At 31.6% G+C, this 23,924-nt stretch overlaps 3 protein-coding genes across 6 annotated transcripts; 1 reads left to right on the top strand and 2 right to left on the bottom strand.

Moving 5' to 3' along the window:
• On the top strand, positions 852 to 6,173 carry LOC109358807. 3 transcript variants are annotated; one of them, XM_019603260.1, is made up of 3 exons: positions 852 to 1,221; positions 2,210 to 2,961; positions 5,468 to 6,173. In XM_019603260.1, exons 1-3 carry the CDS (start codon positions 1,159 to 1,161, stop codon positions 5,817 to 5,819), a joined length of 1,167 nt encoding a protein of 388 aa, XP_019458805.1. In that variant the 5' UTR covers positions 852 to 1,158; the 3' UTR covers positions 5,820 to 6,173. The 3 variants fall into 3 exon arrangements, with proteins under 3 accessions (XP_019458805.1, XP_019458804.1, XP_019458806.1); XM_019603259.1 differs by lacking the exon at positions 5,468 to 6,173 and having other exon boundaries at positions 853 to 1,221; positions 2,210 to 3,667; XM_019603261.1 differs by lacking the exon at positions 5,468 to 6,173 and having other exon boundaries at positions 854 to 1,221; positions 2,213 to 3,667.
• On the bottom strand, positions 11,825 to 15,436 carry LOC109357760 (SUPPRESSOR OF GAMMA RESPONSE 1-like). 2 transcript variants are annotated; one of them, XM_019601803.1, is made up of 6 exons: positions 15,227 to 15,436; positions 14,239 to 14,371; positions 13,899 to 14,085; positions 13,046 to 13,521; positions 12,421 to 12,738; positions 11,825 to 12,229 (listed from the first exon to the last, which is right to left on the bottom strand). In XM_019601803.1, exons 1-6 carry the CDS (start codon positions 15,232 to 15,234, stop codon positions 12,176 to 12,178), a joined length of 1,176 nt encoding a protein of 391 aa, XP_019457348.1. In that variant the 5' UTR covers positions 15,235 to 15,436; the 3' UTR covers positions 11,825 to 12,175. The 2 variants fall into 2 exon arrangements, with proteins under 2 accessions (XP_019457348.1, XP_019457347.1); XM_019601802.1 differs by lacking the exon at positions 15,227 to 15,436 and having other exon boundaries at positions 14,239 to 14,382.
• LOC109358061 lies at positions 18,600 to 23,672 on the bottom strand. The gene is made up of 12 exons (XM_019602127.1): positions 23,601 to 23,672; positions 22,926 to 23,030; positions 22,314 to 22,397; positions 22,102 to 22,217; positions 21,732 to 21,833; positions 21,532 to 21,645; positions 20,949 to 21,008; positions 20,641 to 20,707; positions 20,130 to 20,183; positions 19,969 to 20,043; positions 19,775 to 19,810; positions 18,600 to 18,847 (listed from the first exon to the last, which is right to left on the bottom strand). Exons 1-12 carry the CDS (start codon positions 23,670 to 23,672, stop codon positions 18,767 to 18,769), a joined length of 966 nt encoding a protein of 321 aa, XP_019457672.1. The 3' UTR covers positions 18,600 to 18,766.

The raw sequence follows: 23,924 nt of genomic DNA on the forward strand, positions 1-23,924 counted from the left end.
ATGAATATTAAATGATGAAGTAACAACATATAAAACTCTTACATTATCATTTATACATCTTCTACTCAATTTAATAAACCTAGTATGAGTAATATAAAAGTAATATGTGTAAATATTTATAGAGTTTAAATTCTATACACTTTCAATATAATTTTTTTACATTCAACACATCGTCCACAATTAATTTGTATTATTTTTATTTCAGAATCAATCGGTTAACATATCATATAAATAATAGATGATTTGCTGTGTAAAAAATATTTTTTACAATGTATAGCATATACAGATTAAATCCATATTTATATATAATTAGTGGATTATCAAACATTTATTTATATAAGTGCAATTATAATTGTGATAAATTCTTATACCAGGAATAAGTAGATAGATATTATTAAAACACATATCTATACTATATATAAAGGGAAAACATGGTGTAACTACCATGAAATAACTACCATGGTGTAATTTCATTTTCCTATTTTACCCTTAAACTTTTTAATTTCTACAAAAAAACCATATAATTATAAATAAGTATGTATTCACCACAAATCTATTAACCACATCTCTAACATTATAATAAAACAAAATATTATAATATAAAGTATCTCCAATAAAAAGTACAATATAAAATATACTCAATGCAAAAAATATTCTAATTCTTCAAAATAAAATATATAAATTTTGAATTAACATTGTAAAAGTATGAATATGAGCAGGCACGAAGTGCCTATCATCACTAGTTTTAATTAAGAACTAAGAATAGTTAATAAGATTTAAATTTGTTTGTTTGTTTGAGGTATATAATTAACAGGATCCATTCATTTTCATCATCTTCTTCATCATAATCATCATTTCCAATATCTAGAACAGAAGAAAGAAGAAAGAAGAGAGAGAAAAGAGAAGAGGGTGGTTATATCTATCTATCTAAACGGCTATAATTAACGTTACCACCCTCAACTACGTTTGGAAAACCAACCAATACTCACACAAATACCCAAAGATTCTACCTTTATTGAGTTTTCCAATTTTCTTCTTCTTCTTCTCTCTGTTTTTTTTGTTAATTTTGAAGGGGTTGATCTAGTTTCAATTTTCTTACTCTTAAACCCAATTAACAAAACAAAAAAACACAAACTTGTTTGTTTTTTTTTATTTACAATGTCTGAGGGGTACTATAATTCCAAGAAGACCGATGATATTTGCGATGATGTTTGTAACCAGGTACTTTTTGTTGTTCATTTTTTTTTTTTTGCATTTTTTTTTTGTTTGTTTTGCCCAATTGGGTTTTTTTTGTTTGTTTAATTTCTCTTTACTAAAAAAATGTTCTTTTTATTGTTTTGGTCCTTTTGGGCTATGCTGTTGATTGTTATCTTCTGTTGGGGTTTATTATCAATGCAAAATGGGAACTTTTGATTCATATGAAGTTTTTTTCTTCTTTCCATGTTGTTTTATTTTCACAATTCAGCTTAATTTTGTTGGGTTTTTTTTTTCCATTGTTTATGTCGAAGTTTTTTTTTATGATTGGATTTTTGGAAAGAAGGAATCAATCTTCCCCCTTTTTCTTATATTTCATTCTCTAATGTTTATGTGATGTCAAATATGATTAATTTTGGTATTGTTGTTTTGATGAGTTTAACATGCATTGGTTTTCACATTTCTGTGTGGCTTTTGAAGGGTAAGTGTGAAACTCCTTGCACTACTATGAACCCTGTTCATAATCCTCATTGAACTGTTACAAATTTGTAAAATAAAGAACTCAAAATATGATTGTTTACAAAAAAGTTTGGATTTTTCACCATTTGTGACCCTTGTGGATATTTTGCATGTTTATTTGTAATTCTGGTAGTTTTAAAGTTTGTTCTGTGTATATCTACCATTTTGAATTCCATTTTATAGATTTGTCTAATTCAAATTTCCCTATTTTGAATTCCATTTTATAGATTTTTCACTATTCAAATTTCCATAGTATGATTATGAAAAAAAATCTGATGTATGGTTGTTAGGATTATTTGCATCTCATATCTTTGTCAAATAAACAGTTGTGAGGGATGGACCTGTTTGTGGTTGAATATATTTTTTGTTTATGATTAATCTCTTGATAAAGTTGCTGTATTTCATGATTTTATGTCGTTAAGCGTAGTCGAGTATGGAAGATTTTTTTATCATGAATTTATCTATTTAACTTTGAGATTTTTTGTTTTCGATGTAGCAGGGAACTCATGCAGCATTGAGCATGTCTAGACTCAGATGTATTTTAAGAGGATTGGATTTCAAGACTTACATCTTCCTATTTATACTTGTTCCGATGAGCATCTTAGGTCTCTACGTGCACGGGCAGAAAATCACCTACTTTCTTAGACCGTTGTGGGAATCTCCCCCGAAACCGTTTCATGAAATACCTCACTATTATCATGAGAATGTGTCAATGGAGACTCTCTGCAAACTTCATGGTTGGGGAATCCGTGAATCACCGAGGCGAGTCTTTGATGCTGTTTTGTTTAACAACGAAGTTGACATGCTTACAATCCGTTGGAAAGAAATGTACCCATATGTGTCAGAGTATGTACTTCTGGAATCAAACTCGACATTTACAAGCATTGTTAAACCGCTTCTTTTCGCAAACAATAGAGACAAGTTCAAGTTTGTTGAGCCCCGGCTTACGTACGGGGTTATTGGAGGAAGATTTAAGAAAGACGAAAACCCTTTTGTTGAAGAAGCGTATCAAAGAGTAGCTCTCGACCGGCTTCTGAGGATAGCCGGCATAGAAGATGATGATCTCTTAGTAATGTCTGACGTCGATGAGATTCCTAGTGCTCACACGATTAACCTCTTGAGATGGTGTGACGACATCCCTCCTGTTCTCCATCTTCAATTGAGGAACTACTTATACTCTTTCGAGTTCTTTCAGGACACCGAAAGTTGGAGAGCGTCAATTCATAGATACCAGACAGGCAAGACTAGGTACGCGCACTACAGACAATCTGATGTATTGTTATCCGATGCTGGTTGGCATTGTAGCTTCTGTTTCCGCTATATCAACGATTTCATATTCAAGATGAAAGCATACAGCCATAACGACCGAGTGCGGTTCACTCATTACTTGAACCCGGATAGGATTCAGAATGTGATATGCAAAGGAGATGACTTATTCGACATGCTTCCGGAAGAGTATACATTTAAGGAGATCATCGGGAAGATGGGATCAATTCCTCATTCTTATTCGGCAGTACATCTTCCGGCATATTTGTTGAACAATGCAGATAGATACAGATTCTTGTTGCCTGGTAACTGCAAAAGAGAAAGTAGTGGCTAACTTTTGAAGATGCATTCCTTTAAATATCGAACCGATTGAAAAGTTATAAACACTTAGAGGAGCTTCATTGAATGATTTATAGCATGAATATAGGTCATTCTTTAGAAGGGGTTGATATTCAGAAAAACCTGATGCTATTTTTTTTGCTGAGATTTGATAGGTTCTTCTGAATATTCAATCACAAATACTGTGAGGGTTTTCAACATGAGTGAGATATTTGAGAGAAACAGTGTTTTATGGCCTTTAGGGCAAGCTTTTTTGTATCTCTCTTTTGAGTATATGTATTAACTTAGCTTTTGTGGTGAGAATTTTGATCAAGTTATACTTATATTCTAACCAATGGCTCTTTCTCTACCTTGATGGTGTTGAATTTTGATTACTTTACTTTCTTCTAGTGTATTTTTATCGTTCTCGAGGGTGAGATTGGTGCATCGTAAGTTTGTTGCTTATCGACCACGAGGTTACAGGTTCAAATCCTGGAAACAGTGCATAGTTAAGGTTGTATACATTTATCTTCTATAGATCTCACGAAGTAGGAGCCTTATACATTGACCATCTGATTTTAATTATCAGAATTGTGGTTGGAACTACTCTCGAGCGAGAGGATATCGAATTTTAGCTATGAACATGTACTTGGGGGAGGGAGAATTTTGTGACTAGTAGAAATTGTAACAATTTAAACCATGTTACTATTATGTGGAGTGATGCAAGAATTGGCCTCCTTTAACTACTTAGTTTGAAATTGTCAAAATACAATAGGCCCCTTGATTTTAGCTTGTGCATTAAATAAACTGTGCATGATGTAAGACTACGTTAGATTCACAGGAAGATTAAAAAGCGAAAAGTTCAATTCCTATGATCGACATTTGTTAGGAGGGGCAATTACATATCCCAAAAGAAATTAGTTTTTATCCAAAATGTGAGAAAATCTCGTTGATAGTACGAAAATAAGATTGGAACAAGTTGAAACTATGTTGACTTGGTTGAAGTACCAGTAGCAGGCCTTGTAAATGGGAATAGACATGTTCTTTTCCACAAGTTAGAAAAATTATATACCTTTGCTTAATTATACATTTGCTTCCAATACATAACTTTGCTTTTTTAATTTGTATATGCTAAAAATTCTAAAATGGTTCTCACAGGAATAATCATTAATAAATAAGTTATTGTCACTATCCATTTTTAATTTAATTCTTATAGGTTACACATTTTAATTTAATAGTTGTATGTGCTTCACACATTTAATTTGGCCGCTACATGACACACATTATTAATTTAATACTTATTTATTCAACACATATTTTTAGTAGCAAATCATAATAAAAAATGCAAAATAATTTTTTTTGACTATATCAATTAAAATGTTACGTAATCATCTAACTGTTATGCAATTTTTTAGGAGTTTTTTTTATTTAAAATTTGCATCAATATAAACTAAATTGATAATGTACATCACGTATAAGGATCAAATTAAACGTGTATAACACATTTTAAGGGTTGAATTAAAATGTGTATCTTGTATAAGAAGTAAATTAAAACGCGTTTATAAAGTCCAATATGGTCAAGAATTTATTTACTAGTGGTTGTATTCATGAGGCTCATTTAAAAACTTTACACTTAAAATAATAAATTAAAAATGTACCTCACATATAGATAGAAACCTATAGTTTAACATATACCTTTTTATGTACACAAAAGTAACTATAGCAACATTTTTCATTGAGAGGATTAATTCAAAGCTAGAGTCCCCACCACTCAAGAGTAAAGACCAAGTCTTAAGGACTAAGATTCCAAGTCTCCTAGTTAGGGTATGTCTGTAAATTGAATTTCGGAGGGAATGAAATAAAATGAGAAACTTGAGAGTCGTAAAATATACCTGTAAAATAATTCTGAAGTCTTCTATTTATCTAAACGGATCATTAATTAGAATATTTTTTGACATATTCATGTTTTGGTATTTATTTTTAATGTGTGGTACTATTGAACAAGTCATTTCCCCAACATAGTTTCCATGAGATAGCAATCAATATTTGGTTTTGTTGCTTACTCAATTGAATGTTTAGGCTAAAGTTAAAATATCTTACTATGCATATTCTTTTTTGTAGTACAAAAGATGGAATTGTCAATTCATAGATACCAGACAGGCAAGACTAGGTACGCGCACTACAGACAATCTGATGTATTGTTATCCGATGCTGGTTGGCATTGTAGCTTCTGTTTCCGCTATATCAACGATTTCATATTCAAGATGAAAGCATACAGCCATAACGACCGAGTGCGGTTCACTCATTACTTGAACCCGGATAGGATTCAGAATGTGATATGCAAAGGAGATGACTTATTCGACATGCTTCCGGAAGAGTATACATTTAAGGAGATCATCGGGAAGATGGGATCAATTCCTCATTCTTATTCGGCAGTACATCTTCCGGCATATTTGTTGAACAATGCAGATAGATACAGATTCTTGTTGCCTGGTAACTGCAAAAGAGAAAGTAGTGGCTAACTTTTGAAGATGCATTCCTTTAAATATCGAACCGATTGAAAAGTTATAAACACTTAGAGGAGCTTCATTGAATGATTTATAGCATGAATATAGGTCATTCTTTAGAAGGGGTTGATATTCAGAAAAACCTGATGCTATTTTTTTTGCTGAGATTTGATAGGTTCTTCTGAATATTCAATCACAAATACTGTGAGGGTTTTCAACATGAGTGAGATATTTGAGAGAAACAGTGTTTTATGGCCTTTAGGGCAAGCTTTTTTGTATCTCTCTTTTGAGTATATGTATTAACTTAGCTTTTGTGGTGAGAATTTTGATCAAGTTATACTTATATTCTAACCAATGGCTCTTTCTCTACCTTGATGGTGTTGAATTTTGATTACTTTACTTTCTTCTAGTGTATTTTTATCGTTCTCGAGGGTGAGATTGGTGCATCGTAAGTTTGTTGCTTATCGACCACGAGGTTACAGGTTCAAATCCTGGAAACAGTGCATAGTTAAGGTTGTATACATTTATCTTCTATAGATCTCACGAAGTAGGAGCCTTATACATTGACCATCTGATTTTAATTATCAGAATTGTGGTTGGAACTACTCTCGAGCGAGAGGATATCGAATTTTAGCTATGAACATGTACTTGGGGGAGGGAGAATTTTGTGACTAGTAGAAATTGTAACAATTTAAACCATGTTACTATTATGTGGAGTGATGCAAGAATTGGCCTCCTTTAACTACTTAGTTTGAAATTGTCAAAATACAATAGGCCCCTTGATTTTAGCTTGTGCATTAAATAAACTGTGCATGATGTAAGACTACGTTAGATTCACAGGAAGATTAAAAAGCGAAAAGTTCAATTCCTATGATCGACATTTGTTAGGAGGGGCAATTACATATCCCAAAAGAAATTAGTTTTTATCCAAAATGTGAGAAAATCTCGTTGATAGTACGAAAATAAGATTGGAACAAGTTGAAACTATGTTGACTTGGTTGAAGTACCAGTAGCAGGCCTTGTAAATGGGAATAGACATGTTCTTTTCCACAAGTTAGAAAAATTATATACCTTTGCTTAATTATACATTTGCTTCCAATACATAACTTTGCTTTTTTAATTTGTATATGCTAAAAATTCTAAAATGGTTCTCACAGGAATAATCATTAATAAATAAGTTATTGTCACTATCCATTTTTAATTTAATTCTTATAGGTTACACATTTTAATTTAATAGTTGTATGTGCTTCACACATTTAATTTGGCCGCTACATGACACACATTATTAATTTAATACTTATTTATTCAACACATATTTTTAGTAGCAAATCATAATAAAAAATGCAAAATAATTTTTTTTGACTATATCAATTAAAATGTTACGTAATCATCTAACTGTTATGCAATTTTTTAGGAGTTTTTTTTATTTAAAATTTGCATCAATATAAACTAAATTGATAATGTACATCACGTATAAGGATCAAATTAAACGTGTATAACACATTTTAAGGGTTGAATTAAAATGTGTATCTTGTATAAGAAGTAAATTAAAACGCGTTTATAAAGTCCAATATGGTCAAGAATTTATTTACTAGTGGTTGTATTCATGAGGCTCATTTAAAAACTTTACACTTAAAATAATAAATTAAAAATGTACCTCACATATAGATAGAAACCTATAGTTTAACATATACCTTTTTATGTACACAAAAGTAACTATAGCAACATTTTTCATTGAGAGGATTAATTCAAAGCTAGAGTCCCCACCACTCAAGAGTAAAGACCAAGTCTTAAGGACTAAGATTCCAAGTCTCCTAGTTAGGGTATGTCTGTAAATTGAATTTCGGAGGGAATGAAATAAAATGAGAAACTTGAGAGTCGTAAAATATACCTGTAAAATAATTCTGAAGTCTTCTATTTATCTAAACGGATCATTAATTAGAATATTTTTTGACATATTCATGTTTTGGTATTTATTTTTAATGTGTGGTACTATTGAACAAGTCATTTCCCCAACATAGTTTCCATGAGATAGCAATCAATATTTGGTTTTGTTGCTTACTCAATTGAATGTTTAGGCTAAAGTTAAAATATCTTACTATGCATATTCTTTTTTGTAGTACAAAAGATGGAATTTCAAAAAGGGAATATGCTTTATACCTTAAACTTTGATGCCATATATTCATATTTGGCTTTACTAAGTAAAGTGTTACATGGAGGGAAAAGAAGGAAATAAGTTTTAATATTGGGTATCATTAAATTAAAGTAATGTGTTTTCTCAACAACAAAAAAAAGGTTCAAGTTTCTTTTTGTTTTCTCAAAAAGATGATGTACTTTTGGATATAGAATGAAAATGTGTGTATCATTGTTACCATTGTTGTATTGTTTAAGAATTTAAATATATAAAAAAAATTCTTGAAAACTTATTTTTCTCTAAGTTCAACTTTTTGTTATCATATTTCATGTATTACTTTATCTATGTTGGAAAGTAGTGTAATTCACTAAAATGCAATTGATATACTTTGAAATAAAATAATTTAATGACAAATCAAATGTTTGACATATGACATAGTGACACATGAAGAATAAGATATGATTTTAACCCTTTCCTTTTCTCCAATATAATTTTACTTCCTTATATAAAAATATGGGTTGACCCATCTTCATGTGTAGAGCCTTTTAAGTATCTATAATTAAATTTTTTCTTTATTTATTCTATTCTACCCATAGGTTATTACTTATTTTGACTAGTCAAATGGCTCAAAAGACATCTTGTAGATCGAGCCCTCGTTTTGCAATGACATGTTCCAAAAGGTTAGATCAATCAGACATTGTCACCTAATTAAAAAGATAATTTTAAATTATTAAAATTTTATTGGTTCGGGACAGAGAATGAGATCAGAAGAAATCTTTGTCCCTCATTTTGACTAGGTATGTGTTAGTGTTCATTTCTCTTGTGACAAAATAAATGGAAGAAACTACTCTATTTTTTGTTCAAAAAAAATATACTCCAACTAATAGGTACCCACAAAAATAAAATACTTATAACGAGTACTCGTAATTAGAGAAAAGTGGAAAAACAGATTTTGGAAAATGGGTTTTAAAACCAATTGAGTTTAGGAGTGGTGGAAATTTAATCCAACAACACCCAAATTAGTGAATCACTGTGTCAATAATTAATAAAATTTATAATATCCATTTATACAAAAAAGGAAATAAATATACGTAACAAACTATGAAAAAGTAAGTTTGGTTTAATAAATTAGAGATTTTGTTCCTGGATCCCTGGGCACTATAGAGATTTCACAACAAATATTCTTTAAAGAGTGATTATGAGTTGGTTGTTAAATTGTTTTAAATATATCTTTTTTATAAGAAGTCATTTTGTTGAAGAAACAAATTCACTGTTACATAATCAACGTGTTCCTCTTAAACAAGGTTTTGGGTTCGAGTCTTGTACATAGAAAAAATATTTGCTAGAAGAGTTAGCTCCACATACTTGTGAATGTTTCCGGCTCGAATAAGATTATCTCCGGTGCGAGGATATAAATTCAACATGTAGGATGAATAAAACAGTTTCTATTTTTTAGGGTTTTGTTTTTAAGATAGACAAACTAATTATTTACTTTTTGAGGAAGGTTTTTTTAAAATTTGATTGAATTTAAAATCATGTGTATTTAAAATTAATTTAAAAAAAACTAGAAGAAATCATTCTCTTTTTAATCGAATCTCTCTAAAACCTAGTTTTAAAAGTTCTAATGTGACTTTATAAAGTGATTATCAATAGTGATTAAATACATCTTGAAGTAATTGAAAAGCAATTTATAATATCTCTTTTAACTCTTTTATATATATGTATATATATTATCTAAATAGTAAAATAGAGAATAGTATATATTTTATTTATTTTTTCATGTTTACTTGAGTTATAAGTTCTTAGTCTTTAAGTTATTATGTAGTATAGAAATTATTACAAGTGAGTTGAAAATCATAGAGTTTTATTAGAAAACTTCATCATTTGCTTTTTGGTATAAATTAGAGCTTCAATGATGTAATTAGATTAGAATAATAAGTTAGTTTAATTCTTAATTAATAAATTATATAATTTGAGAAATTACTAGGTTATGAATGTGCTTGTAGTCAAAGAACCTTTTCTAAAGTAGCATGAAAGGAAATGTAACTTTAGTGAGGCTAAAATATATTAGAATATATTTTAGAATATTAGAGAGTTATTCTCACTTCATAGCTTTTAGAAATATCTTAGGTAAGTTTTAGAAAAATTGTATAGTTAGTCTATTAAACGTTTTGCATGCCACCACTTAAATTTATTTTTGTAAATTGTTTGGGTTAAGGATGCTTAAAATATATTATTATATGAATTCTCATATTGCCTTGTATTGGAACGTAGAATATAAAATAAAATTTTATATTAAACTTAAGTTTTTTGTTAACAAATTATTTTATTGTGTTCTCTATTATTTTGTGACACGTGTTTCATTTCTTGTGATCATTAATACACAATGATCGCTTCCATTATACCAAAAATCGGTATAAGAACCATATGATTCATAACCCAAGCATTAAATTCATGGTGGAGAAGTTAAATGAAAATAGAAACTTTTGATTATAGCAAGAGAATATGAATAATGTGTTGCTTATATAAAGTTTGTCAAAGGCATTGTGCTAGGATAAACTAAATGAGTTGAAGAATAATGAAACATGACAGCATCAGAGTGAGACTACAACCGTGTTGGATCTAGAACTCCATAAATCCATGTATTGGACTCAGATCCAAATGGAGATAGAGACTCAGGTGGAGTACATGCTCTAAGACAAGTGCTAACAATATCTCCCTAATTATTGGAGATGATGATCTCATATAATATCTTATGGTGTTTTCGTAGCGTCATGGAGAATAATATTAATTTCTAGTGGATCCACAAAAGCATACAATTGTTGATCATCTTTGATGCAAGGTGTAACACAGAATTGACTTGGATGCATGATATGACACGAACATTGATAGAGATACAAGATTAGACACGAGCATTGACTTGGATGCAAGGATGTGACATATATATTGATTGATATTGATACAAGGGTGTGATACAGATATTGATTAACATTAATGCAAGGTATGCGATATGTGCATACTCCTTGAGGTAGAGTATGATAATTCTTTGAATTGTGATTGTCGACATAAGGTAGGTGTTGAGAATTTTTAATGAAGATTCATGATTTAGTTGAGCTGAGTATTGAAGAGGGCAAATGTTGATGAACTTTGGTGCAAAAGTTTCATAATATCAAAAGACTTCCTAGCAATAGTGAGCTAAGTGACGTTCTCTATTGGACATTGATACGAGAAGTTGCACTGCATGTTTAGAGAGCTAGACACTTGATAACACCATATATTAGTCAAAATTAAACATTAAACAAGATAAAGCAAAATATTCACTAAGGTGAAACTTTTTCGTATATTTCCTAAGGTGAGTTTTTTTCATATATTTCCTAACAAACAATATATTAGTCAAATTCAAAACATCCAAATTGTTGAGTATGTTTGAAAAATATTATTGTATGAAGTTTTACATTATTGTACATTGGAATAGAGAAGAGAAACCAATATTATATATTATAGAAGACACTTACAATAAAAATATTTTATATTGTTAACACAAACATTAATGATTATTCTACATATGATAAAGTTAGAGCGGCGTAAAAATTTATACACAATTACTATATCATCCATTATTTATTTGGATGACTTGTTTTGAAAAGTTGACGATGATTAAATTTGAACAGTATAGGATTTGTGTCCTACATTCTCTTCTCTCTCTTAGAAGTTCTAAAAAGTTCTTGAAGTTCCAAGGACACAAGCTAGGACAAAACTAAGAACAAGACATGCATCACAGTTTTTGTGACACAACTAGCATAGAAACAAAGTGGTGTCATGTAATGTTATCTTACAAAATGTGTTCATCATATTAACACAACTACACATGTACTTCAAGGACATAAGATTTTACAGCCAAAGATATATTTACCACCTCAATGGTTTAGACATCATAATAATAATAAAGTTTAAGGTTATAACCATAGAAGCAACAAATACACTTCCAAAACCAATCACTCACATGAAGAGTTGCATGAGTACATGAACCATAGACAGAGAGAGAGTGAGAGAGAGAGCATTAACTTGGCTTGCAAGCAACAAATGATGGCAACATAAGCTTCTCAAACTATAATTGCAGCATCCAAGGGGAGAAGAAAAACCGTTGCAACCGAAGAATGAATGAGAAAAAGGGTGTGCAATTGAATGGAAGACTTTCGGCATCAATATCCAAAACAACTTGCTTTCAGAAAACACTTCATAATCTGTCCATCCAGTCAAGGATACTGTCTTCAGAACAAAAGGCCAAATTCTGTAGGCAAAATACGAATAGTCGAAAATGTTAGAAATTTGGTAGATGGGTTAGAACGAAACCAAACAGATCTATATTTGGCGCAATTTAAAAATACATCACATGCAAAATATTCCAGTATATACTGGTGTTTAACCGAAAATCGGCTACCCAAATAAAAGGTAGAGTGAGCCAAGTGATTGAATACTTACAGAAAGATCAAAATCTGGAGGAGTATCCAAATCCAGGGTATCCAGGACAGAAATTCCATAAGATACTTCACCATTTCCATTCATTTCATTAGCATTGGTGGCAAAGCCATTGAGAGTGGCGGAGTTGAATCCGGAATCATTTAATAGAGCAGAAGAATCTAAGATTTCCTTGCATAATAATATATCATCCAAGCCATCAAATTCATCATTTTCCACAGCCTGTGACTCACCAGCCAACCATGCAGGCTCACCTACATAGTCCTGAGCCGGAACATCGGATAGCGGGGCATAAGATTCTACATGGATAGTCTTGGAATCCTGGTTCAGCAAAATTAGGTATTAGAAATGAAACAAAGAATTCTGATACATTATGTCTATACTAATTACTTCAACTCAAAATAGATTTTCGAAAAAATCAAGAACAAGTTCACAGATTTTTAAATAAGTACCCATCAAATTATGTACAAAAGGAAAATTTCAAGTGCATTCTTTATTTTTTATACTCGTTTTATGTTTGACCACAGTTAACTTAACAATTATAGTCAGCTCTATAACAACAATCAAGCCTTAATCCTACTAGGCAGAGTCAATCACATGATCGAAATAATGCTATATAGCTACCCACCTGCGCTTCATCAATATGGTCATCACAGTCAATACACTTTCCTTTTCGAGGTGGATGGGGGGGATTTGGCTTTGGAGTCATTGGACTTGTTCGCGATGGCGCAATAGAATCTACAGCCATTGGATTCTCGTCGATTTTATCAGTATGCTTTTGCTGTTGGTAAAATATTTTCGACACCACATATTCACCATCCTTCTCGTCTTCTTCGGTCCCTAGATGGTACTGGTGCATGACCCAATTGGATTTATAGGGCTTGGACCCTTTCTCAGGCCTTGTATAAAGAACCATTATCTTCTTGAAACCCTTGTGTACTCCATTCTCTACTACAGCTTTAGTTTTACCAGTCTTATGCCAGCGCACGTGCTCCTCGGTCAAACCGTGTTCATGAAGAATTTTTCGACGCTTTCGCTGACCAGTAGAGTATGCATTGGTAGTTCTGTGAAAGAAATGCACAGTTCTCCCATCTTTCTTAGAACCTGAAACAAAAACAGGTATAATTTGATTAAAGACATAGTCCTAAAAAAAGAAGCATGGAAATCCATGAACAAATTCATTCAGAACCTTTAGAAAGATAATCATGAAAACATCATAAATACAACAACAACAACCAAGTCCTAGTTCCACTAGCTGAGGTCGGTCATATGGATCGAAAGATACCATAATGCTATATCAGAAATCGGAAAACATCATAAATAGAGGCCTTGCAAGGCCAAGAATGTTTGGTAGGTGCTGAAACCTATAGGCTATAGCTCAACTCAAAATATACGGGATTGTACTAGTACAATAGTCAATTAAGTATAATCGAAAGAGTGCTCGATATTTACGTATCTGAAAGAGGTAAAAGAACCCTCACCTGGAAGATTTTCTGGATGTGTGTAGCAAATACCTTGGTCTTCTTCAAGGGTTCGGATGTACTCGTTAATAAACATGTGCGGCTCGGTGTTACCGATGCCACATTTTGCTGCTAAATGTTCTATGAGCTCTACATCAGAAGGATCAAATTTTACACCAAGAGGAAAACCAGGCCACTCAGTAGAAACCTGCATAGGTAAAGATAGTGCTAATGAGCAAAATATGTGCATAGTAACATGAAGAGATAAAGGGTCCATTGCTTCGAGCTTAGCTCTATTTTGGTGCATGTGTAAATTTGAATAACAGATACAAAGTGAATGAATCTTGTATTTAATACTAACATCACTGTTATCAATACGATAATGACAGTTCGGGCATTCGCGATATGCTCCACAGTCTTTGATTTGTTCAGCTGATGACAGAGTAGTGCTTTTCACTTTCTTTGCAAATCCTCCTATGTCAATGATCCAGCTTCTGTAGAGCATAATTAACAAATATTAGACTAAAAATGATTACCAACAGAAGAAATTTCGGCGTATATTTACATTTCCTTAATACAAAATTTGGTTGTTGAGGAACCATATCAGAAACAAAAAGTATCAAGTCATCAACAATTCATAGTGTAACAGTGAATAAATGAAACTTAAACTCAAAGTGAAAAACAATGCTTATTTTCATGGACAAACAACAACTAAATCATGCAAAATTGCAAATGTAATATCTAATAACATGCACATTGCCAATTATCTCCAATGTATTTTTTCCATTGCTAAAACTCCCTCCACAAAATTTGTTTTACCAAATGCCTCATTTTTTAAAACAAGCACGCACAAAAACACCAAATGTAACTTATATCTTCGCCTATTTTCATTCACAAGACTAAAACTCGAAACTCGAGACTCGACCGAGCCGCCGAGCTCAAGCACATGATCAGTTCCCTATTTCAAATGGCGACTTCCCAAATGTTTCATTCAAATCATTAGATCAACCAAAGCAGCAAAAATAAAAAATAAAACAACCCAAATAAGGGTCTCACTAAGTAAAAAAACAAAAAGAAACCAAATAAAGTCATCACTATCCTACACTACACTAAGCTGCATTTTCCAAAAAAAAACTCAACCATGTTCATTTCAAAACTCAAACCCCATATAAGATTAGGAAAAAAAGTTGAACTTTTTACTCAACAATGATTAAAAAGGAACATATTCAACATACCAAAAAGGAAGAAACTATCAAAACACAACCAAAACCTTAAAAAGAACAAAACTTGTCACTCTCTTACACTTCCAACTTCAAAAAATGGAAACTTTATTTGTAATATAACCTCACCTAGCCATTATAAGAAAGACCCAGATAGAAAAAAAGACAAAGAATCACACCACCATAGCTAAAAAATTTCAGCTTCAAGAATGTTTTGTTGTTTTCGTTTTTATTGTTGAGTGTTGTGAGTGAGACAAAGAAAACGACAGTGTGTGAATAAGCGGGAAATTGGTTTGGAAGAACAGAAGAGGCTCGGGTCCGGACCTGTGGTTCGTGGTACGGACTTTATTTATTTGTGTGGGGTCATTGTTGATGGAAGAGAAGCCGAGGCTGTTGGTTCGGATATTTTGCTTCGGAAACCGTGTTAGTGGCATTGTAACAAACTTGGTCCTCAAGCTATAGAAGTTGAAAAGAAACGTTATGTTTCCTGTATTGCCCATTTTACCCCTAATCGTTTTCTATAATTACCAATTCATTTATTAAATAACAACGAAAGTATGTAACCAGTCTTTCAACGTCAAAAAGCATTTTTTATGAAAGTAGAAAGCAATGTGAGGTTTCATTAGTTTAAGTTAGGTCTCGGATTCGAGTCTTGTGAATGAAAAAATGTTCGCTGAGAGAGTTAGTCCTACATACTTGTGGATGTTCCCGGTTCGGACATGATTACCTCAAGTGCGAGGATACCTGTGAGAAACAAAAAAAATTAAGTGTAATGAAACCTACTTTCATTACACTAGTCACTATTTTTTGTTTAAGAAATTACATTCATCCCTCTTACGGAGTTAGTCAGTGTAATGTATATATATCATCAGAGGTAATGTGTGTAGGTTTTAATAATATTTCTCATACTAAATTCTCCTACCATTTTTTATATCCATAACAAAATGACACAATTTAGTTATAAACTAATCATTAATAAATAAATTATTGGTTTGGGACTTATGTCACTTAGTGATATGTTGTAATTGTCATATAATCAAGCAAACTATTCATAAATAGGGGTGTCAAAACGGGCTATGCCGCGGGCCAGCCCGCATTGCCAGCAAAAAATGCGGGCAGGGCATGATATTTTTGTCTGTTAGCCCATATTGTCCGGCCCGTTTGCCCGCTTTATTAGCGGACATTTTAAACGGGCTCCACGGGCAGCCCGCGGGCATTACATTCTACACTTTTAAAATTTTAATCCAAGACTTTATTATTGTTTGGTTATTTTATAATTATTATTGCATACTTGTTAGAGAAAATTATTATCTAATATGGTTAGAGAGACATGTTTTGAATTATTATTATAGAAACTTTGAATTATTTATGTAATGTGGTTATGTAAAATCTATTGATTTACTGCATAATGTACTTTATAACTTAGCATTCACCATTGTTGTTTTTTAATGTAAACAGGAAAATGCCCGCGGGCCGCCCGTTAGCCCGTTAGCCCGTTTTAAAACGGGTAGGGCATGACTTTTTGTCCGTTAACCAATTGTAGGCATGCCCAGCCCGCTTAAATTATTGCGGGCATTTGCGGGCGCGGGCTAAACGGGCAGGACGGCCCGTTTTGACACCCCTATTCACAAATGATCCTAGCTTATCTTGCTAAATGTTTGGTCAAACTTGTTTCAATAGATTTAGATTAAATTTAACCAAGTTTAAGCTTTATATACTTGATGTTGACAAATTTTTACTTGTATGTAGGTATTAATATAGAGAATATCGTGTCTATAAGGAGATAAATTATCTCATCTAGCCACCAAAATTATATTATGTGCTATATTTAATTACTTTTTACAAAAATATTTCTTAAACTAAACAAAATTATGTCATGTGTTATATAAAATAGAAATGCATATATATAATACAGAGTATACATAATACATCACTTGCATCTAAAATACAAAAAGGGACAATACACATGGATACATATAATATACAAAATACAATTGTATAAATATAAGAAGAAAATGATAATGTTTTCTCACATTTAATATACAAATACACATAATAAATGGAACACATTTTTTCACATTTGACAAAATACATATACATTCGCATATTTGATTTTTAATGTTTTCTCCAATAATGTATATGGACGTCGATTTTACCCATTTAAAATATCATTGAGCGAATAAGACATATTGACAGATATTTTAGTGAAATATGCAAAAAATTGATGTCATGTTCATCCAATAAGTGCCCCGATCCCATCAATTTCATCCAAATTGCCAATGATAATGTTGTTGCATCAACCATTGCATAGTTACTATACTACTTACAAATTCTGTGTGTAGGTGATCACATTTTGTCCACGTCCAATTCAAATAAAACCAACTTCTAGTAAAAAAAAAATAGAAAAATGGTATTGGAATTAGACAATTATTCAAATTTCCTTTTACTCTTAAGCTTTATTTTTAATTACATTCCTTGCTAGAATTCTCCAATCAAATTAGTATATTTCATTATTTTTAATTACATTCCTTACCAAATTATTTATGTAAATTGAATTTGGGAAGGGAATGAATAAAAATGGAAGGTTGGGAATCCTGAAATACGCTTGTGAGTCTTGAAATACGCTTGTGAGTCTTGAAATACGCCTGTGAGATAACTACTAAGTCTTCAATTTTCATTCATTCCTCTCCAAAATTCACCTCACAAACAAGTAAGTTGTGAAACCCGAGCCGAACATCAAATCGGAATAGGTCTCTTATTAAGTTTAACCGGTTTAAACAGTTAAACCGTTTAGTTTTATCGGGTGATTTCATCCATAATTAATAATTTTTATCTATAAATATATAATTATATATAAATGTAAACTTTAATATAATTAACAATATGTATAATTACATTAAAGTAATATCTCTTTATCTTTTTTTGGACTGAAATAAAATAAAATATTAGAGTAATGTTCCATTTTTTAATTTTTAAGTGAAATGTTCAGTTACTTCCCGAGTTATTCCGGTTTAACAGTGTTTAACACAATCGTATCATAATTTCCCCGTTTCAAAATGGTCCAACCCTCACTCGGTTAAGACGATAGACCTGAGCCGTTTTCAAGTTCGGTCAGTGATCAAACCGGTCGAACCATCCAATACAGTCCGGTTTTCACAACAATGGTTAAAAGTATGCTGACACTTCAGTCTACTAATATGAAGACCTGATGAAGTGTGGTTTATCTCCAAAGGTCTCTCCTGGGATGCAAATTCTTCCAATTGAATATACCTAAATATGTTGATTTTTTAGTCGTCAAAAATAAAAAGGAACTGAGACTTTCGAGATAAGGAAGCTAGATAAATGTAGCCTTATTCTGTAAGCATGAAAGTTGTGAATTTGAAATCGTAAACCAAATGGAGGTCAGATCAATTTATAGAGTCAAAGAGAGAATAAAAAAATTATAGATGAACCGCCGATTTCCATGATTTGAACCTATGAATTCCATATTACAATATATAATGATGTACAAAATTGTTGGAAAACAAGTATATGTATCAGAATACTACTAGGTTCCTGTTAGTACGAAAGAAAATGTGAAGTTATGATTATGAATGAAAAATAAGGAACAAAAAAATGACTTGTACGTGAGAGTTGTAAAAGCTTCATTTCCTTTTATAATGATCACACTCACTGTTTATGGAAGTCTTCTTCTGCTTTAGCTACACGGTCTCTGAATATGTTCCATTCATTTATACACCTTTCTCTCACCTAATGCAAACAAAAGTCACAAGTCAAATACTCTTCCGATAATGTTATATTCTCCTACTTTATATAAATGTTTATACCCACACAAAAATGATATATGTTACTTATAAATCAATAACTAATAAATTAAATATTACTTTATGACACATGTTATTTTCTTGTTTTTAAGAGAATTTGTAGGAGAATATATTGTTTTTTATATAAAAGATTGAGTATAAATTTCAATTACACATATAAAATGTGACATTAGTCTAGTTAACTAGTGACTTAAGTACATATGTTTAAGGAATATAAAAAATAGAGATGCTCCATTGAAAACTATAGTTCTAAACTTCAATGTATTTGGATATATAATTTATTCCTATAAATTTTTCACATGTATCAATTTGACCATCCAAAATGAAAAAAAAATTAAATTAGTACTTAAATATTACAAACGTGAGTTAAAATTATCTCTATCAGATATTATAAAAAATGTTAAAAATAATTAATTTGACACACATTTGATATTTTTAAGGATTTTGGATTTTTCAAATTAAGGGAACAAACTAATATACAAAATTTTGTAAGGATGAAAAAGGTCTTTATACTCTCTTTTTTATTGCAAAGCCCTTCCGGAGCATTTCTACGAGTTGATTCTACACCTATTTCTTGCTATTTTATGCCAAAAATCGAATTCACAAATATCTACCTTTATACTTTCTTTATGAATTATCCAATTTTTAAACACTGAAGTTGATTTTAAAGAGATCCTACTTCCTCATAAATTTCTTTTTATGAGGAATCTTTTGTATCAAATCTTAGTTTTTCGATCTTAGATTCCTTAACCAATGTCTCAACCTCAATGACATTAGTTAATATTCTCCTTAATCAAGATCTCTAACTCACAAAATCATAATTAAATTGTAGTAGCAAAGAATTGATACTTACCCCTACCCATGGCGCCTTTTTACCATCTGATTGGCCCTATTGAAAGAAAAAAGGAAACCACTTAAACCATGTAAAAAATTGTATCTAAAACATTTTTTTGTATAACCAATGGTATCTTTCATCCTATAAATAAGGAATTAATTTCTTTCGAGATATATGGTTCTCCCTTCCAATAAGTGAAAAAACTTATTTACCTGATTCCCAAGTGAAGGAACTTTTTGGTGCACAATCCATTGAGCATCAACAACTCCAATTTTGTCATGAGGAGTCTACATTAAAGCATAACAATTTCATTAGATTAAATCAATGCAAAGTTGTTACTAACATTTACAAAAAAGAAAGATAATGTACTAACCTCCACACATTTTCCTAGAGCAAAATCAAGACCCCATCCATGCACAAGGTCATTCTGTTTCACAGCATATGAAAATATAAGATCTGAATTAATATCACATTCGGCCCAACATACGAGGCTCTTACTTATTCATGTGGCAATATATAATTGGTCCGGGACAGGAAGTGAGACACCATTGAGGATATATGATCTCTGTTCGATAATTGGATAGAGATCACATGTCCCGAATAACGTCTTATTCCTTGTCCCTGGCCAATCACAATGTTACTTCTTGTTTTTTTGAAATTTTTTCTTTTCATCACATGACAATATATAATTGGATCGGAACAGAGAATAAGATATTATTGCCGACGAATAATCTCTGTCCGATAACTAGAGAAACTATTTTCAGGTTTTGAACTTATGTCCTCGTAGTCACTCAGTAACAACCTTAAGGTTGTGCCGAGATTCATATAGTAATTAAATATCATACAGTTAGAAAAAAAACAGAAGACAAAAACAAGCCATAAACCTGTATTAAGTGCCATACACAACGCCAAGCATCTCTGGAAAAAACAGGAGCCATAATCTCAACAAATCTGAGCATTTCAAAAAAAGAAAGCAACATGAGATATATAAGGCCCCTTCATACGACATAGTTACATGGTTTTCTCATTTAACTTATATATCGAATACCAAGTTTGGTGTCCTACAAATCAAGTTTTGATATAAAAGAAATTTTGTAATAATAATATAAAAACTGATGAATCAGATACTGCGCATCGAAACCGATACTCCGAACCATATAAACAAAATGGTTATATGTTAACATCTACTTACGCTGCACAAGGTGGATAGAGTGAATCATCAGCACACTGGCCATCTTTCTCCTTAACATCCCTGTAATAGGTTCACAAAATATAGTGAAAGAAAATGATTAATCTCTCATATTTTTCTTAATGAGAAGATAAATCTATCTTTATAAAATATTTTAATCTAAATGTTCCTTTAGAAAACTTAGATTTTCAGTGTACACGTTGTTTGATTCATATAACTGACTCCATTAGTAGAAACATGTTTATGTTGTCATTGATGATGATTGAGTAGTGATATAGTATTTAACACACAAAATTGTTGTATCGGATTGTGGATCACATCACGTGATGCGGCTATAGTATTGCAATTGTGATTACTACCACAATCGGATCACGCTGCTATTATGGTGTGACACCAAATTACAGTGATGTGGTTGCAGCATAACCGTATTAGACTGCATTAAGCTACACCGAGTTCAGGACAAAATATTAATCACAAAAGATTCACACTATAATGGTCGCTATATGTGTCACAACAACTACAACAACCATAATCGTAGCCTCAATACTCGATGTAATAAAAACATATAAAAAAGTTATCGACTTACTTGTGGACTTCAACATCATTCCTTTTCACTGTCATCCCCCAAGTGTAACTACTTTCAGGATCTACACCTGGTTGTGAGATTTCCAAACCATATTTTCTTACCAATTTCAAGTATCTGTAATAAAGAGATTGAATTTGAATCTTTTTCACTAACACCTTGATTCCAAAATTACCATTATGGTTTTGAATTTTAATACTTACTCCTCTCCATTAAAATGTTCAGTACCCAAATCCTCATCCCAAATAAAGATGTAGTCATAAGCAGCCACAATATCAGGATGCAGAAAGCGTTTAGCATACCACCTAGAATCAAATTTCAGGATTCTGTGTCAAAACTTTTACTAATAGTCTAATAGTGCGTTTTCGGGTAGCCAGCGCTCGAGTCTCCCACCTAGTAGGATCCGAGAGATGGTAGATTACATATCATTATTCTCGTAAGTGAATAGACTGTTTCGAGAATTTGAGCCCATGATTTCCAAGTCATAAGGCAAACAGTATTATCGTTGCGCCGAGGCTGACCCTCTACATCGAAAACCAAATATAAAAAATGTTTAGAAAATTCAGTACCAACCATTTAGTTTGCTTCTTAGCACTGATATGAATGGCTCTCTTTGACCACTCAAACTCTTCCCACTCACTAACCCTCCCATCATAGTGAAACAACACAAGAGTGAAATTTTCAGAGAACTGTAATGTTCAAATCCAAGAATCATAGAGTAAAAGTTAGTAAATGAAGACACAAATCAAAGGACATAATTGATTTAAGGAAGAAACTGAAACAACCTTTTTGACTGCAGCATTAATATTGTCTTTCATATCATAACCAACTGTAAATGTTACAAGATACTTTGGTTTGATACTTAGGTCCTGTTAGTGTCACCTCCAATAAGATAAGAGTCAAATTAGAGAACAAAATAATTGTAACTTGTATCATAAGCAAAATCTTAGACATACTTATTTTCGAGTACGCGATACTGGTTCACTTAAGTACGTAGTTCATTACTTTTTACATTAGTTTTATATGATTATGAACCCGGTATATGGGATACAATATGGTGAATTTAACATGTGATACCTATGTGAAATAAGAGATCAACAATGCATTGATCTAGTGGTGTAAGACTATATTAGATCTCCAAAAAGACTAAAATGTTAAGGATTTGATTCCTGACCACAAACTCCGAAAAAGATTAGTTTCTTATCCAAAAAAGGATAGTAATACCAAAATTGGTTGAATACTTTTTGTTCATTAACATGTGAAAGCTTAATTGAGCAAATACATTAAGTTTCCATTTTCTAATGCTCATAAACTAAGAAATATATGTTAAAGAAACTCACATTCTCAATAATTGGTTCAATACTTTAATACTCAAAATATAGTAAAAACATACACACCTGATTGGGTAAACCCCACAACCTATGAAGATAGAAATCTGATTCAGAGTTGATAATACCAGGTGCTAACCTTTCTGCACCTCTAGGATTTGTAGGAACCCAAATCTGCATCACAATCAAATGTTACCTAATGAGAATCCAACCCAAAATACTAGTCTATTATGTGGGAGAAGCTCATGGCTTTAAATAATGCATTGAGTTTGGTATCATTCTAACCCAAGAATTCAACCAAAAAGAGTTCATATTAGTTTTCTCAAATTCTTTCTTAATACCCTTAATAATTGTAAGTAGAGGATTCCAACACACTCTCCCCATGATTTACAGTAATACTGTAATTGTGACTGTGGTGACTGTCACAACCAATCATACTGTAATTATGGTGTGATTCCGAATTACAGTAATCACAGTCACAATAACCATAACTTTTATTGCAATTGCGACGACAATTTAAAACACTAATTCTCTCTATCCTTGAAAAAACAAGACAATATGAGTTGTGAATTTCTAGGAGAATATTAAGATTGAGTATGAAAGAAATAATAAGACCAACATTGTAATAAGTTTTGTTTAACTAAGATAAGGTTGAAAACTAATAAGATTTATATATGACTCATATCATATGAGGAAACATTTTTGCAGCATGATATAACTATGAAGCAAAGAGTATAGTCATACCTTTGTCTCATTTATGGTATGAATATCATTTGTGAAACCAATTGATGAGAAGAGGCTTGATGTCAGATTCATCTAACAATGATTAACATATTACAAAATTCTTCAGTGTTAGCTACATAATTTCAACAGAAAAAAAAAAATGTATATATTGATAATTTATGAATTTTATATAGTGTCATTGCATTATTTAGTGTTCATTTTTAATCTTCGTTGACTTTTCAAAAAAACGTATTCCAAATAAAGGATGGATAATACACTGAATATGTATAAATCTTTAACCTGTGAGTACATAGATATTACGGTCTAATTTCAAATAGTATGTGA

The sequence above is a fragment of the Lupinus angustifolius genome, chromosome LG10 (assembly GCF_001865875.1).
Source record: "Lupinus angustifolius cultivar Tanjil chromosome LG10, LupAngTanjil_v1.0, whole genome shotgun sequence".
Classification (NCBI taxonomy): domain Eukaryota; kingdom Viridiplantae; phylum Streptophyta; class Magnoliopsida; order Fabales; family Fabaceae; genus Lupinus; species Lupinus angustifolius.

Excerpts from the sequence above, each read along its gene's own strand:
- LOC109358807 (XM_019603260.1), top strand. The coding sequence starts at position 1,159 with ATGTCTGAGGGGTACTATAATTCCAAGAAGACCGATGATATTTGCGAT. Across the intron at positions 1,222-2,209 it reads GCGATGATGTTTGTAACCAG|CAGGGAACTCATGCAGCATT; the intron begins GTACTTTTTGTT and ends TTTTCGATGTAG. Across the intron at positions 2,962-5,467 it reads TACCAGACAGGCAAGACTAG|GTACGCGCACTACAGACAAT; the intron begins GTACGCGCACTA and ends AGGCAAGACTAG.
- LOC109357760 (XM_019601802.1), bottom strand. The coding sequence starts at position 14,382 with ATGCTCTACAGAAGCTGGATCATTGACATAGGAGGATTTGCAAAGAAA. Across the intron at positions 12,739-13,045 it reads ACCATATTGATGAAGCGCAG|GATTCCAAGACTATCCATGT; the intron begins GTGGGTAGCTAT and ends TTGCTGAACCAG. Across the intron at positions 12,230-12,420 it reads CTCCAGATTTTGATCTTTCT|AATTTGGCCTTTTGTTCTGA; the intron begins GTAAGTATTCAA and ends TTTTGCCTACAG.
- LOC109358061 (XM_019602127.1), bottom strand. The coding sequence starts at position 23,672 with ATGAATCTGACATCAAGCCTCTTCTCATCAATTGGTTTCACAAATGAT. Across the intron at positions 22,398-22,925 it reads TGTGGGGTTTACCCAATCAG|GACCTAAGTATCAAACCAAA; the intron begins GTGTGTATGTTT and ends TGACACTAACAG. Across the intron at positions 20,708-20,948 it reads CTCTATCCACCTTGTGCAGC|ATTTGTTGAGATTATGGCTC; the intron begins GTAAGTAGATGT and ends TGAAATGCTCAG.